This window comes from Mobula birostris, chromosome 13, assembly GCF_030028105.1.
Source record: "Mobula birostris isolate sMobBir1 chromosome 13, sMobBir1.hap1, whole genome shotgun sequence".
NCBI lineage: Eukaryota > Metazoa > Chordata > Chondrichthyes > Myliobatiformes > Myliobatidae > Mobula > Mobula birostris.
This window is the reverse complement of record NC_092382.1, coordinates 70,721,317-70,737,757: the sequence shown is the minus strand read 5'-3', so window position 1 is coordinate 70,737,757 and position 16,441 is coordinate 70,721,317. Positions and strand designations below refer to the sequence as shown.

The following is a 16,441-nucleotide window of genomic DNA, read 5'->3' as shown; positions in this document are numbered from 1 at the left end:
TTGGTAAGTGGGAGTTCTTCAGAAGTGAAGTTTCGAGGGTTGTATGTGCCTGTCAAAATAAAAGTTTGGTAACTGGTGCAGGGAACCTTGGTCTTCCAGAGATATTGAGGCCCCAGATATTTTGTTTCTCTAAATGCCTCAGGCTGTTGGGTGCTACCAAGACTCATTAGTGACTACAATATTATAATTCCACGCCCTGAGCTCAGCTGACTTTTTTTGAAGTCATCTTCTGTTGGTTTCTAAAAGCTTCCCAATAGTTTTTGCTCTTTTGTTTGCCCTCTCTTTGTTTTTTACATTGGCTTTGGCTTCTCATTTCAGCCATGGTTCTGCCCTCCAGACTTTACGATGCTTCCAGTTCTTTGGGATGTATCTATCACTCACCTCCCGAATTGCTCCCAGAAACTCCAGCCATTGCTGCTCTGTTGTCAGTTTCTACCAGTTTCCCCTTCCAATCAAGTTTGGCCAGCTTCTCTGTCATAGAAACATGGAGAAGGTCAGTGCAGAAACGTGCCCACTCTGGACGATCACTGAATGGTAATCTATACTGTGAATGGTATCTATAATGTGAAAAAGACTAAGGAGCTGGTGGTAGACCTGAGGAGAGCTAAGGTACTGGTGACCCCTGTGTCCATCCAGGGGGTCAGTGTGGACATGTGGTGGCCAGTGCTATCATGTTTGCTGTTGTGTGCTGGGGCAGCAGGCTGAGGGTAGCAGACACCAACAGAATCAACAACTCATTCGTAAGGCCAGTGATGTTGTGGGGATGGAACTGGACTGTCTCACGGTGGTGTCTGAAAACAGGATGCTGCCTAAGTTGCATGCCATCTTGGTCAATGTCTCCCATCCTCTACATAATGTACTGGGTGGGCACAGGAGTACATTCAGCCAGAGACTCATTCCACCGAGATGCAGCACTGAGCGTCATAGGAAGTCATTCATTCCTGCCTGTGGCCATCAAACTTTACAACTCCTCCCTTGGAGGGTCAGACACTCTGAGCCAATAGGCTGGTCCTGGACTTATTTCATAATTTACTGGCATAATTTACATATTACTATTTAACTATTTATAGTTCTATTACTAGTAATTATTTATGGTGCAACTGTAACAAAAACCAATTTCCCCCAGGATCAATAAAGCATGACTATGACTATACGAGGAGGCAAAATAGATAGGGTAGATTTTACATAGCATTCTTGCATCGGTATTTACTCAGGAGACAGATACCCATTCAAACTTCTCATCAAATGGTGGAATCGAGCTCACATGCATCACTTGTGCTGGCATCTCATTCCACACTCTCAACCATTTCACTGAGAGGTTTTCCACATGTTCCCCTTAAATTTTCACCTTCCCCACTTACCCATGACCTCTGGTTGTCGTTCCACCCAAACTCAGTGGTAAAAGCCTGATTGCATTAACCCTCATAATTTTGTATACTTCTAACAAATCCTCAAATCATGTATAATTTCCTTGTTTATGTTTAAAGCCTTTTTTAGGGGTCTAAGATGATGAGGGGCATTGATCATGTGGATAGTCAGAGGCTTTTCCCAGGGCTGAAATGGCTAACATGAGGAGCCTGAATAACAGAACATATAGTGCAGAGTTGTGGAGACAGATGTTGTTCAGACTTCAGATAAAGTCAGGAATGAAAAGTTTCAGCAACTTTAGTTTAATCCCACACACACACACACACACACACACACACACACACACACACACACACACACAAACCCACCTTCCACCATGCAGCTCTATCACCCCTTTGGCTTTCATCTCCCAGATCAATAAAAAGGAGGTACATACCAGTTACAAGTAAATAGGAACAAATGGGGTACTTATGAAGTACAGGATATTCAAGTGAACACTTACGAAAGAAATAAAAGAAGGCATGAGGTTGCCCAGCAGACAAGGTGAAGGAGAATGTTCAGGGACTCTGCAGATATGTTCAGAGTGAAAAGATTGCAAGGGAGAAAATTAATCCTCTGAAAGATCAGAATGGTAATCCATATGAGGAGACAAAATAGATGGGGGAGATTTTTTTGCCATCTGTATTTACTCAGGAGATGGTCACAGGGTCTATAGAAGTGAGGCAAAGCAGCATCAACTTCATGGACCCTGTACAGATTACAGAGGTGGAGGTGTTTGCTGTCTTAAGGCAGATTACCATGGAAAAATCACCAGGGCCTGACAAGTTGTTCCCTATGACCCTGTGGAAGACAAGTGCAGAAATTGGTGGGGCCCAAGCACAGGTATTTAAATCACAGGTGAGGTACTGGAGGTTTGGAGCCAATGTTATTCCGCTGTTCAAGAAAGGCTCCAAATATAAACTAGGAAATTATACGTTGGTGAGCTTGACATCAGTAGTGGAAAAGTTATTGGAACGTATGTGCAGGAACTGGATATATAATTATTTGGATAGATGTGGACTGATTAAGGATAGACAGCATTGCTTTGTGCACGGTAGGTCATGTCTAACCAATCTTATAGAGTCTCTCGAGGAAGTTATCAGGAAAGTGGATGAAGGCAAGGCAGTGGATGTTGTCTACATGGACTTTAGCAAGGCACTTGACAGAGTCTCATATGGGGGGTTGGTCAAGAAGGTTCAGTCACTCAGCATTCAAGATGAGATAGTAAATTGGATGAGACACTGTCTTTGGGAGAAGCCAGACTGTGGTAGCAGATGGTTGCCTCTCTGACTGGAGGCCTGAGACTAGTGGTGTGCCACAGGGATCAGTGCTGGATCTGTTGCTGTTTGTCATCTATGTCAGATATCTGGATGATAACATGGTTAGATGTATCAGCAAATTTGTGGCTGACACCAAGGCTGGGGGTGTAGTGGACAGTGAGGAAGACTATCATGGCTTGCAGAGCAATCTGGACACACTGGAAAAAATGCGTTGAGAAACAGAAAATGGAATTTAATGCAGACAGGTGTGAAGTGTTGCACGTTGGTAGGAACAAGGTCTTACACAGTGACTGGTAGGGCTCTGAGGAGTGATGCAGAAGGAAGGGATCTGGGAACGCAGGTCCATAGTTCACTAAAAGTGGTGCCCCAGTTAGGTAGGGACGGAAAGAAAGATTGTGGCACATTGGCCTTCATAAACCAAAGTACTGAGTACAGGAGATAGATGTTATGTTGACATTGTATAAGAAATTGGTGAAACCTAATTTGCACTGTTGTGTGCAGTTTTGGTCACCTACCTACAGGAAAGATGTTAAAGAGGTTGAAAGAGTTCAGAGAAAATTTGCAAGGATGTTGCCACGTCTGGAGAATTTGATTATAAGGAAAGATTGAACAGATCAGGCCTTTATTTGTTGGAACGTAGAAGATTGAGGGGAGATTTGATGGAGGAGTACCAAAATTATGAGGGGTATAGATAGGGTAAATGCAAGCTGGCTTTTACCACTGAGATTGGGTGGGAATACAACCAGAGGCCATGGGTTAAGAGTGAAAGGTGAAACGTTAAGGGGAAAATGAGGGGAAACTTCTTCACACAGATGGTCATTCGGGTGTGAAATGAGCAGTTAGCGCAAATGGTGAATGTGAGCTCAATCTCGACACTTAAGAGGTATGAGTAGGTACCTGGATGGTAGAGATATGGGAGTAGAAAGTTTAGTTCAGCACAAACTAGATAGGCCGAAGGGTCTGTTTCTGTGTTGTACTTTTCTATGACTGTGACAAGAACCTTAAATAATACTAATATTCACTTTAATTCCTTTTAACAGACCAACCATTCATCTCAGCAGCAAATTTTTATACGGTGTTTAAACTGTGGCACTTTAAATTAACAGTGCATAAAAGAAAATCCCAGCTGCAGGTCAACAAAGGCTATTTGTGTGAGAGTGTTTCAGTTACTGTGGAGCCAGAGACCTATGTAGCTCAGTGGGAACAGGGAATAATACCAGTGGAGAGAGTCAAACTGATCCAAGTCACAGATTTGAGACGGCAGAAATGCACCATTCGTATATAGACAGGAAGAGCATCAGACAGTTTAATTCCAGGTACCAGATACCATTTAATTCCATATACCAGCACTCTGCACAGTTAGAAGATGATTTCTCCTTCCAACTTGGGTTGACTGTCACTGTAACAGTGTGATGTCAGATCGCGCCTTAGTGACTAAAGTGATCTCATCTGAAATGTTGTCCTTCACCCATTGATGGATTTTGTAAATCTTTTTACAGGTTAAAAACTACAAGGAATTTGTCTATGGGAATCTTGAACACAACACACCAGTTTTGCTGTCTCTGTCCAGATATTTAAGAAGTGGAGCAAGGGAACCACTCGATCATCCTTCCTCCTCAGACTGTGGGGAGGGATTTACTCGATCATCTGACTGACTGGCACGCCCATCATTTTACACATGGGGAGAGGCCATTCACTTGCTCAGACTGTTGGAATGGATTCCCTCAGTCATCTCAGCTGAAGGTACATCAGTAAGTTCACACTGGTCAAGACCATTCACCTGTTCTGTGGGTGAGAAGGGATTCAGTCAGTCTTCCCACCTGTGGACACACCAGACAGTTCACACTGGGCAGAGGCTAGTCATCTGCTGAATTTGTGGGAAGGATTCTCTCGGTCATCTGACCTCATGGCTCACCAGCGAGTCCACACTGGGGAGAAGCCATTCACCTGCTCAGAATGTGGGAAGAGATTCACTCGTTCATCCACCCTACAGAGTCACCAGCGAGTTCACACAGGGGACAGGCCATTCACCTGCTCAGACTGTGGGAAGGGATTCACTTTGTCATCTCAGCTACTGAGCCACCAGTCAGTTCACACCGGGGAGTGGCCATTCAACTGTTCAGACTGTGGGAAGGGTTTCACTTGGTCACCCGACCTACTGGTGCACCAGCGAGTTCACACCGGAGAGAGGCCGTTTACCTGTTCAGTCTGTGGGAAGAGATTCACTCGGTCATCCGACCTACAGAGTCATCAGCGAGTTCACACTGGGGAGAAGCCGTTCACCTGCTCAGAATGTGGAAAGGGATTCACTCAGTCATCCAACCTACAGAGTCATAAGCGAGTTCACACTGGGGAGAAGCCCTTTACCTGCTCAGACTGTGGGAAGAGATTCTCTCATTCATTTCACGTACTGACCCACCAGCGAGTTCACACTGGGGAGAAGCCGTTCACCTGCTCAGAATGTGGGAAGGGATTCAATCAGTCATCCACCCTACTGAGTCACCAGCGACTTCACACTGGGGAGAGGCCGTTCACCTGCTCAGAATGTGGGAAGAGATTCACTCGATCATCCGACCTACTGAGTCACCAACGAGTTCACACTGGAGAGAAGCCTTTCACCTGTTCAGAATGTGCAAAGAGATTCAGTCGATCATCTGACTTACAGAGTCATCAGCGAGTTCACACTGGAGAGAAGCCGTTTACCTGCTCAGAATGTGGGAAGAGATTCACTCGATCATCCACCCTACAGCGTCACCTGCGAGTTCACACTGGGGAGAAGCCGTTCATCTGCTCAGTCTGTGGGAAGAGATTCACTCGATCATCCACCCTACAGAGTCATCAGCGAGTTCACACTGGGGAGGGGCCGTTCACCTGCTCAGACTGTGGGAAAGGATTCACTCAGTCATCCCAACTACTGGCACACCAGTCAGTTCACATTGGGGAGCGGGCATTGATATGAATCTCGAGGTTTCATTTCCTGTGGACTGTCATTTTAGGGGAGAGAGAGAGAGAGAGATTGAGAAGGTGAATCAGTCTGACTTGTAGCTTGTTTACATCACTCGCAGCTTGTTTAGTTTTAACCGACAGACACTCAGAGTCAGACAGAGACAAAGGAGGTAAAATGGAAGGATCAAAAGAAGGGAACTAGTGGCCAAGGGTCACTGTTTAGAACTTTCCTATGCCCACAAGGGTGGGTTAATTATTGATTCAGTGAACATCGAATGTGTGGTTATCACCTCATTTGATCCATTGGAGTGGATCGGATTTGTGAAGACCACTTATGTCTTATGTGCCTGGGTATGGTCTGGTAATTCACTTGAAGATGATACCCCTTGTGACAAGTCCCTTTCGGTGATAATTCGTACGTGGATTTAGAACGACAACGGATAAAATCTACAGTGACTGTTCTCTTGTTTTACCACCGTGGAACCTGTGGAATTTGACATAATTGCCTTGTCTCGACATTTACCCTGGATTACAAATATCTCTCTCTCATCAACGATTCCATGGATGAACTGAACTTTCATACTTTACCATCTCAAGACTCTAAGCTCAATAGTTTGGGAGTTATATTTAAATATATACATATATATATATATATATATATATATATACACACACACACACATGTCACACTGTTCAATTTTGTTTACCTTGTTTTAGTTACTATCTTATAAGTAGATACTAATAAAGGTAGTGATTTTAACATCAAAACCAGACTCCAGGTGTAGTCTATTGCTACTGGTTCGTTTCTAAAGCATTACGGTTCGTAACAAAATTGGGGCCTGCGTCCGGGATATGAACAAATTTGGGGGCATATTGATTATCAGTTTCATTGGGGAAATCCCTTTTGATTTATTTGTGTGTGAAAAATCAGCAGCAATGGATGTTGATAGATTTCTGCAAGCGCCAACCTCTGAAGCATTAGAGGATGCCAGAAGGATTGAGTTGTTGAGTCTTGCTAAAAAGTTAAAACTTGGAAAGGTGAAATTGACAATGAGGAGGTCACAGATGCAGAGGATAATAACTGAGCATTGTTTATCCAAGGGTGTGTTTAAAGTGGAGGAGTTGGAGGTGTTTCCTGAAAGTAAACCCACTGAGTTTGCGCTCCTGTACAAGTTAGAAAAATTAAAGATGGAGGCTGCAGAATGGCAGAGGCAGCTTGAGGCTAGAGAGGCAGAAAAACAGAGGGAGGAAGCAAAACGACAGAGGCTGTATGAGCTGGAAAAGATAGATTGCTGCAAAGGGGTCTAATGTTACACTCTGGTGATAAGTTTGAGTCCAGTCAGGAAGTTAAATTAGTACCTCCATTTGATGAGGCAGAGGTTGATAAATACTTCCAGCATTTTGAGAAGTTTGCTCAGAGTTTAAAGTGACCAAAAGCGGGTTGGCCAATTCTCTGACAAAGTGTAATTAAGGGGAAGGTTCAGCGAGCCTATTCTGCCTTGACAGTTGATGAAGCAGCTGATTATGACATTGTGAAACAGGCTGTGCTGAAAGCTTACAAGTTGGTCCCAGAAGCATACAGGCAAAGGTTTAGAAATTTAAGAAAATTGTTGTATGAAATTTGCTTATGAGAAGTTTGTGTGTTTTGAATGCCGGCGCACATATGAAAATGTAAATGATGATTTTAACAGCTTGAAAGAGTTGGTTTTAATTGAAGAATTCAAAAGGTGCATCCCTGATGACATAAAGACATGCTTAGATGAAAAGGATGCTGCCACTTTGCAATAGTCTGCTAGATTAGCAGATGAGTTTGCTTTAACTCATAAGGTTCAGTTTACCCGGAATAAGAGCTTCCAAAAGAGTAGCAGGAATAACCAGGGTAAACCAGAAGTTAAAGCTGGGATTAGTAACAAGAGTAAGGATGAAGGGAAGCAGTTGAAGGAGAAATATTCTGATCTTTCTTGTTACTATTGTAAGAAAGCTGGTCATATGATAGCTAATTATTCTATCCCGAAGAAGAAAAAGGAAAAGGAGGCCGTCCGAAATGCCTGTGATCTGTATGTTGAAGCACCTATAAACCCACAGGGTTCTGAACATTCTGTTGAGGCTTAGTTAAGGACTGAGAGGTCTGACTGAGTTAAGAAGGGATTCGATCATTTTATGTCAGATGGGTTTGTATTAGTAAAGGAAGGGTCAACCCCGATACCAATGAAAATTCTTCGAGATACTGGGCTTCTCAGTCAGTTACGTTAGACAGTGTTCTAAAGTTTGGTGATGAGACTAACATTGGTGAGGTAAATCTTATTAAAGGCATTGGGGGTGGCATGGTTTCTGTGCCATTGCACAGGGTAACTTTATAGTCAGGGTTGGTTTTTGGACCTGTTAAAATCAGATTATGCTCCAGTTTACCGGTGGAAGATGTTACTTTGCTGTGAGGGAATGACCTGGCAGATGGTAAAGTTGTTCCTGCAGTGTAGTTGACAACTAAGCCAACCACTGACGACCCACAGATGGATTTTAATATTTATCCTTCCTGCGCAGTAACTCAAAGTATGGCTAAAAAGTCTGCCAATGGAGACGGTTCTGTGCAGCATGATTCTGGTACCTATGACAGCCAAAATCGGGATCAGGTTATGATGACTTGTAAGGGTCTTTTCTGCCTTCATTGTTTCAACAGGATTCAGGTACTAAGTCTGATGAGAAAGATTTATCCGTGTCTAGGAAGGAGTTTATAGCAGAACAGAATTGAGACCCTGAGACTGAACCTTTAAAAAAAAACAGCTGTCTCAGATGATGCGAATAAGAAAGTGCCAGTAGGGTATTATCTCAAGGATGGAGTGTTAATGAGGAAGTGGAGGCCACCTGCTATACCTGCGAGTGAGGAATGGGCAATTGTTCACCAAGTTGTAGTCCCTAAAGTTTATAGGACTGAAATTTTAACTTTCCCCCACAGTATGCCCTTAGGTGGCCATTGAGAACCTAGAACAGTTCAGGCCCTATGGCACACAATGTTGTGCTGACCCTTAAACCCTGCCTCCCATATAACCCCCCACCTTAAATTCCTCCATGTACCTGTCTAGCAGTCTCTTAAACATCACTAGTGTATCTGCCTCCACCACTGACTCAGGCAGTGCATTCCACACACCAACCACTCTCTGAGTAAAAAACCTTCCTCTAATATCCCCCTTGAACTTCCCACCCCTTACCTTAAAGCCATGCCCTCTTGTATTGAGCAGTGGTGCCCTGGGGAAGAGGCGCTGGCTATCCACTCTATCTACTCCTCTTAATATCTTGTATATTTTGGAGTGAATAAAACTGTAAGCAGGATTATGAAATAATTTTACTGGCCTAATTTGAGGAAAGATGTTGTGACCTATTGCAGAACCTGTCGCACTTGTCAAGCTGTGGGTAAACCCAATCAGTTCACCCCAGTGGCCCCACTCCGGCCTATACCTGCTTTCAGTGAACCCTTTTCCAAAGCTATAGTAGATTGTGTTGGCCCATTGCCAAAGACTAAAGCTGGCCATCAGTATTTGCTAACTATTATGTGCACTGCATCCAGAGTCTCAGAAGCAATACCTCTCAGAAATATTAAAGCTAAAACTGTGGGGAGGGCTCTTATCAGTTTTTTTTACTTTATTTGGTTTGCCTAGAGAAATCCAGTCTGATCAATGAAGTAATTTTACATCTGGATTGTTCCAGCAGGTAGTTTATGAACTGGGAACTAAAAAAATTACATCGTCTGCATACCATCCAGAATTACAAAGGGCTTTAGAAAGATTTCATTCTACCCTCAAAACAAAGATTAAGACATACTGTGTAGAAAATGGAAAAGACTTGGATGAAGGCAAACTGTCTTTTTTGCTTTTGTTCGCAGTAAGTGTCTCGGTACAGGAAAGACTGGGCTTTAGTCCATTTGAACTTATATTTGGTCATAGAGTGAGGGGAACTTTGACCTTGTTAAAGGAACAATGGACTGATGGGGATGTACATGTTAACCTGTCAGACTATGTTTTGAAGTTCAAAAATAAACTACACCAAGCCTGTAGTCCAGCGAGACAAAACTTAAAGATTTCTCAAAATAAAATGAAGTGTTAATTTGATGAGTGGGCTTGCAAAAGAAAATGTCAGGTGGGGGATAAGGTGCTTGCCTTATTTCCAATGTTGACGAATCCACTTCAGGCGAAATTCAATGGACCCTATGAAATAGTCTCTCCAAGTAATGATGTGAATTATGTTATTAAAACACCTGACCGATGTAAACTAACACAGGTGGTACACATAAATATGATAAAGCCTTATTTTGACAAGCAAACCACGTTCACAGTACATGACGTAGATATTGGTCAAGCCAAACCAATTAAGCAACAGCCGTATTGCATGAACGTAGAAAAGCATAAATTGGCTGAGCAAGAAATTGAATATATGCTGAAAATGGTATTATTAGGTCTTCAACATCAGATTGGAGCTCACCCTGCGTTATTGTGCCCAAACCTGATGGTAGTGTTACATTTTCCACTGATTATAGGAAGGTAAATGCAGTAACATAAACAGATGCCTATTCTATCTCTAGGGTGGATGATTGCATGGATAAGGTTGGAAGAGGTAAATTTCTTACAAAGATTGATCTGTTGAAAGGGTATTGGTGTGTTCCATTGATGGACAGAGGTAGAGAAATTTCTGCGTTTGTGACACCTTCTGGGTGGTATGAATACAATGTTTTGCCATTTGGAATGAAAAATGCTCCAGGAACATTCCAGAGAATGATTGATTCTGTAATTCGAGGGTTAGAACACGCAGTTGCCTATATTGATGACTTAGTCACAGGGAGTGACACTTGGGAAGAGCATATCTCTGCAGTAGAAAAGCTGTTTGACAGGCTTTCCCAGGCCAACCTTACAGTTAACTTAGCTGAGAGTGAATTTGGCCATGCCACTGTGACCTATCTTGGCTATGTAGTAGGTCGAGGCAAGTTGTCACCTGTTCAGGCAATTTCTGAAGTTCCTATTCCAACTGGTAAGAAGCCTCTTAGAAGGTTCCTGGGAATGGTTGGATATTATCATAAGTTCTGTAAGAACTTTGCAGATATCGCTCTTCCTCTGACTAATCTCCTGAAGAAGGGTGAAAAGTTTGTCTGGACCGAGCCGTGTCAGGAGGCATTTGATCGATTGAAAGTTATTATTTGACATTAGGCCAATCAATGTAGTGTCATCAGCAAATTTAATTAGCAGATTGGAGCTGTGGGTGGCGACACAAGTCATGGGTATAAAGAGAGAAAAGGAGGGGGCCAAGGAGACAACCCTGCGGGGTATGTGTGCTGAGGGTCAGAGAGACAGAGGTGAGGGAGCCCACTCTTACCACCTGCCGGCGATCTGACAGGAAGTCCAGGATCCAGCTACACAAGGTCGGGTGAAGGCCGAGGTCTCTGAGTTTCTTGTCGATACTTCACGCTTTCGTATGGCTACCGCTCTGCCCATGACTGCAAGGAACTTCAGAGAACTTTGGAGAGCAGAGAACATCAGAGAAACAAGCCTCCCCTCCATGGACTCTTCCTACACTTCCCCTGCCTCGGAAAAGCTGGCCATGTACTCAAAGATCCTCACAACCCGGACATTCTTGCCGCAAACCCGCTCCCCCATCGGGGAAGAGATACAAAAGCCTTAAAGCGCGTACCACCAGGCTCAAGGACGGCTTCCTGTCTGCGGTTATAAGCCAAATGAATGGTCTCCAGTCCGATAAAATGGACTCGACCTCACAATGTAACTCACCGTGACCCTGCACCATATGTCTATCTGCACTGCACTTTCTCTGAAGCCATAATGCTTTGTTACAGTTACTGTTTTGTCGTATATCAGATCAATGTACTGTCGTAATGTATCGATCTGTGTGGATGGTACGTCAGGCAAGAATTTCACTGTAGCTCAGTACGTGATGATAACAAACAAATTCCCCATATTAATTGTGTGGAAATATTAGACAGACTGAGTTACTTTGGAACCACAGAAGGAAATTTAATTGTCATTTCTGAAGAATGCAAACAAATGGAAAAGGCTTCAATCTCGCATTATGATCTGCGGTAACTGGGATCAGGTGACCGGTGGTGAGTCTCCCATATCAATATCAGAATCAGGTTTAATAGCACCGGCAAATGTCATGAAATTGGTTGTCTCTGCGGCAGTAATAGAACCTAATTCATAACAATAGATTTTAACAATTGTGATATAAAATAAGAACATACATATTAAACAGTTAAATGATGTAAGTAGTACAACATAAAAATAAACTATTTTAATTGTGTGGAACTATTTGACTGACTGGGTTGTTGTATTGCAAATTCTGGAGTGAAGCTTAACTAAACTACACATTTATGAGAAGCTCAGATAAATAGAAAAGGCTAAATTCTCACATAAATGGGTCATAGATCCAGAAACATTGGCTGCACTTCAGCAGGTAAAAACAGTGGAATGAAACATGTTGTCCACCCACAACGAGAGGACGTGACAGATCCGGATCTCACTGCCTTGTCTGAACGGGTGAAAGATGAAGCTACACGGACACGTAGAGCAGTGACCGGAAGATGCTGCAGATCTGCGGGAAAACGTGAACAGGGAACGGGATCAGGTGACGGGTGGAGGGTCTCCCACCTGAACAGGTGACTCTGCTCCTCACTCCTCACACGCTGTCCGGCCCATCCGCCGCATTTCCCATATTATTGCATAGTTACATTTCCCTCTATACCTTTCCCGTCCCTTTCCCTCCACCTCCAGGTCACAGAGTTACGGGGTCGATTCCCATCCCGATCTGACAAACTTTTCAGACACAAACTGGAAATGTGCAGGTTTCATTTAAATCAGTCTGTGTTTATAAACACTAATTTCTATTCACATTCCTCCAGCCTCACTGGACAGGAACACGGAAACACCAAGTGAGAAACAGCAGGAGGTGGCCATTCAGCCCCTCTAACCATCAACAAGATGGCGGCTGCTCTCCCATCTCAGCCACATGTTTCTGCCTGATCCTCATTTCCTCGATCCCTTCAGTCTCCACACATCTGCCGGCCTCTGTTTTATGTGAGGACGATCACTGAGTCCTCACCGCCCTCTGTGGTGGGGATTTACAGACATTCACCACCTTCGGAGTGGAGACATTTCCCCTCATCTCAGTCCCGGACAGTCCACCCCCTTTTTCAGAGACTGGGATCCCTGGTTCAACCGGTAATGATGTTGTGCATTTCAATGTGTTCACCCCTCGGTCCTCGATTCTCCAAATGAAAGGGTTATCACATTTGATCTTTCTTCATATGATGACCCACCACTCCAGGGATCAGTCTGGTGAATCTTCATTGCACTCTCTATAACAAATACTCTCTAACCTCTTTGTTAACCCTCTATGGAATTAATTTCCATCTTCTGCAGCCCCGTGTTGCCCCAACCACTCACCTCCCACCCCTGTCACTATTTCCACCTTCCCACCTCCCCCTCACCTGGATCCACCTCTCACTCCCCAGCTCTTGCCCCATCCCCACCCCTCACCTCTTTTCTCGGACTATTTCCCGTCCACTCTCAGTCCAGAGGGAGGGTCTCGGCCTGAAATGTTGACGGTCCATTTCCCTCCACAGATGCTGCCCGACCCACTGAGTTCCTCCGGCAGTTTGTTCTTTGGTCTGTATAACCCGTGTTAGTGTGGGGAGCGGGATTTTACACCATATTCCCGGTACAATCTCAACAAAACACAAATAATTGTCACTTTGCCCGGACCATTGGTCCCGCTCGCAGGGCAACAGTCTGCCGGTGTTTGCCCCCCAATGTGGTGAATCGCCACCACCGTGGGCTCAGACATTTCCACAGATGAGCCCCTCCTGTCCCCACCGGGACAAACATCCTGTCCGCCCCCTCTCTCACCGTCTTCATCCTCTCCCTCCCCGGGGAACCGGCATCAAACCGACGGGCCGAGCGGTCTCCTCCTACCTCTCAGCGACACATCAGACTCCGGCCGCAGGAGAGGCTTCACAAACGCCCCAACTTCCCTCGGAGGGAAATGGAAATAAATCAGAAAGCGGACATTTACTTTGGGATTTGCTTTAAGGATTTCGGAGCTGCGGGCGACGGAGTCAGCGGGGGTAACGCCCTCTTGGGCGGTCCGCCTCCGCGACTGGGTGTAACCAGTGATTGACATCGCTTCGCACCAATGGGAATAGCGCGGCTTCAGAATCCTCTGTTGACAGCGGTGGGGGAGGGGGAAGAGGCTGGTCACGTGATTAGTAGCCCTGCCGTTAAACCAAGCTCGAGCTCTCCAGCGCGTGGGTGACGTAAGACACCACAGACGTGGGCGCAGATCCCGGTGTGGGGGACCCATGTGTGACGTCAGTCACTTGGGGGGTGTGACGTCACCTGTGGGGGGCGCTTGTATTTAAAAGCACCTTAATGGACGTTTCTTATGATTTCAGTGGGACAACAACATTAATCACGGGTTTCATCACTGAATCCAGTGTTGTGAGATGTAAAGTCCCTGTTATGTGTCCGGCTGTGCCGTGTTGTTGGTGGAGTGGGCAGCGTGGTGTTTGTCTCGATTCGGGTCACAACACCAGAATTGCCAGCGGGGTCCACACACAGTGTATTAGTGACCAGAAAACCTCCCGTCCCTGCAGTCTCTGTCTCCTGGTAAACTCAACACCCTGACAATGTGGATCATAGACACCCCTTCCTCTCAGAGTCAGGGAATCATTCAGACAGTGATCAAAGAGAGGAATTATATTTATTGGTCATTAAAGTTCACCCAGATTCGTGTGTATGAATTTGATGCGGAGTTCGGGAGTGTCACAGTGAAAGGGCGGCAAGGCTGAACTCTCTCCCTTGTCCAAACAGTCTTTCCAGCTGAGGCAGCAATTCACAATTTACTTCCTCTGACCTTTCATTCCTCTGACCTGCTTTTCACTTCTCCCTGGGACCACCCTCCATCCCTTTCTCCTCCTGTCTAATCTCCTCTGCTATTAGATATTTTTCCCCTCCTGCTTTTGAGGTTTCCCACCGACCTGGCTTCAACTATCACCTTCGAGCGAGCCTTTTCCTCACCGCTCCGTTTTTATTCAGATATTTCCCCCGTTCCTTCTCAGTCCTGAAGAAGGATCTGAATCGTAATCGTATTTTTCTGTGAGGGAGGAGACCCGGAGGTGAGCTGGTCACACACGGTATCAGGAGAGTGACAGTAATGTGATTTCCTGTGTCACGGGTAGAGACAGAAGTCTCATGTGAGCAGTTGGTGAAGGTACAATTATCAGTTGTTTAGCAGAACTCGTTTGGTGTTTGTATTGTCCAGGTGATCTAAGGCCGTGTGGAGAGCCATTGTGATCACATCTGCCATGGACCTATCGTGGTGAGGGAGGAGTTCATTCTCACCATGACCAACCCTTCAACATCTCATCACCAGAGGTGTGAGAGCCACTGGATGATAGTCATTAAAGCAGCTCACTCTGCTCTTCGTGTTACTTGTCATCTGTAATCAGTAATTTGATTGAGAATGTACAATGGATAGTAAGTTTGCAGCAAGTAAGTTCAAACTACTATGTTTTCGAAAAACAGCACGTATAAACACTGCCCTCCCTTTCCTTGACCCCAATCAGCCTCTCCCCTTCCTTACTGCCTTCCATCTCCACCCCATCTTCCCTCTTACCCCCACTTTGGACATAAGTTCAGGGTGAAAGCTGAAATATTTGAGGGGAATCTGAAGGGGAATTCTTCACTCAGAGTTTGGTGAGAGTGTGGAATGAGAGTTAGGTGAGAATGCCAGCAGAAGTTGTGGATGTGGGTTCTATTTAGACACTAAAGAGAAATTAGGGTGACGACATGGATGGGAGGTGTATGGAGGCTATGGTGCAGGTAGTTGGAACTGGGCAGTGAAAACAGAAACAGGTCAGCATTGACTAAATGGGCCGAAGGGCCTGTTTCAGTGCTGCTGGGCTCTGTGACTTCAATAATATTGTAATTTGCAATTTCCAGTCAGTGCTTTGCTGCTAATGACTGAGCCTGGAAATTTACAGTGTGGGTGAAGAGGCTGCCCAGTGACTGTTCCTGTGCTCAAAGTCACTGGGACATCCCATCACTGAGCAGATATTGTCATCTCCATTCTCTTTCACTCAGTCTGTCATTCAACACGTTCACTGTTCACAGGAAATCACAGAACTCACAGAGAAGGGAACCCCGACAGAGGGTTCCCCGCTCTTCCTCTGTCTGGTGATGGGGAAAGGCTCCCAGTCCCAGGGAGTGATGTGGGAATCCTTTGTGGAAATGAGGAATGGGTTGGCAAAGTTGGACACAATGCTGAAAGACGTTCTGGAGGTTGGTATGTTAAAACAAGACACTGAACTGAAAATCACATTGACACATTGCAGACTGCACAATATTACAGAACATAGACAGTACAGCACAGGGACAGGCCAAAATATTGTGCTGGATTGAATAAATTAGTAACCAAATGGCCAACTAAACTACACCCTCAATGTGCTCATATAACATGTGAATGGTTTTATGGTACATTTCAGGAGCTGATGCTATTCCAAATGGATGCCGAAGAAAATGGTATCTGGCAAAAGGAGTGTTAAAGGTACACAACTTTGAACTCGGTTCATCTCGTTTAAGTTGCCAGAATCCAGAGGATGCATCTAATTTACTAAAGTACTTTGCATTAGCAAGCTGTGACATAATTTCTTCACGAGTAGGCAATTTGAAATGCTCTCTTTCAAAGGTCCAATTCAAGTCTCTCTGGTCTAAGCAAATCCTCAGTTTTCTATTTTTCTTATCAACCATGACAAG

At 44.7% G+C, this 16,441-nt stretch overlaps 1 protein-coding gene across 1 annotated transcript in view; it reads left to right on the top strand.

Annotated features, from left to right (window-relative positions):
* Positions 1–16,441, top strand: part of LOC140206955 (uncharacterized) — a 136,565-nt gene that overhangs the window by 21,162 nt on the left and 98,962 nt on the right. The window contains exon 3 of the mRNA XM_072275251.1: positions 4,858–5,616. Coding sequence (XP_072131352.1) covers positions 4,858–5,616 — 759 coding nt within the window. The remainder of the gene's footprint in view (positions 1–4,857; positions 5,617–16,441) is intronic.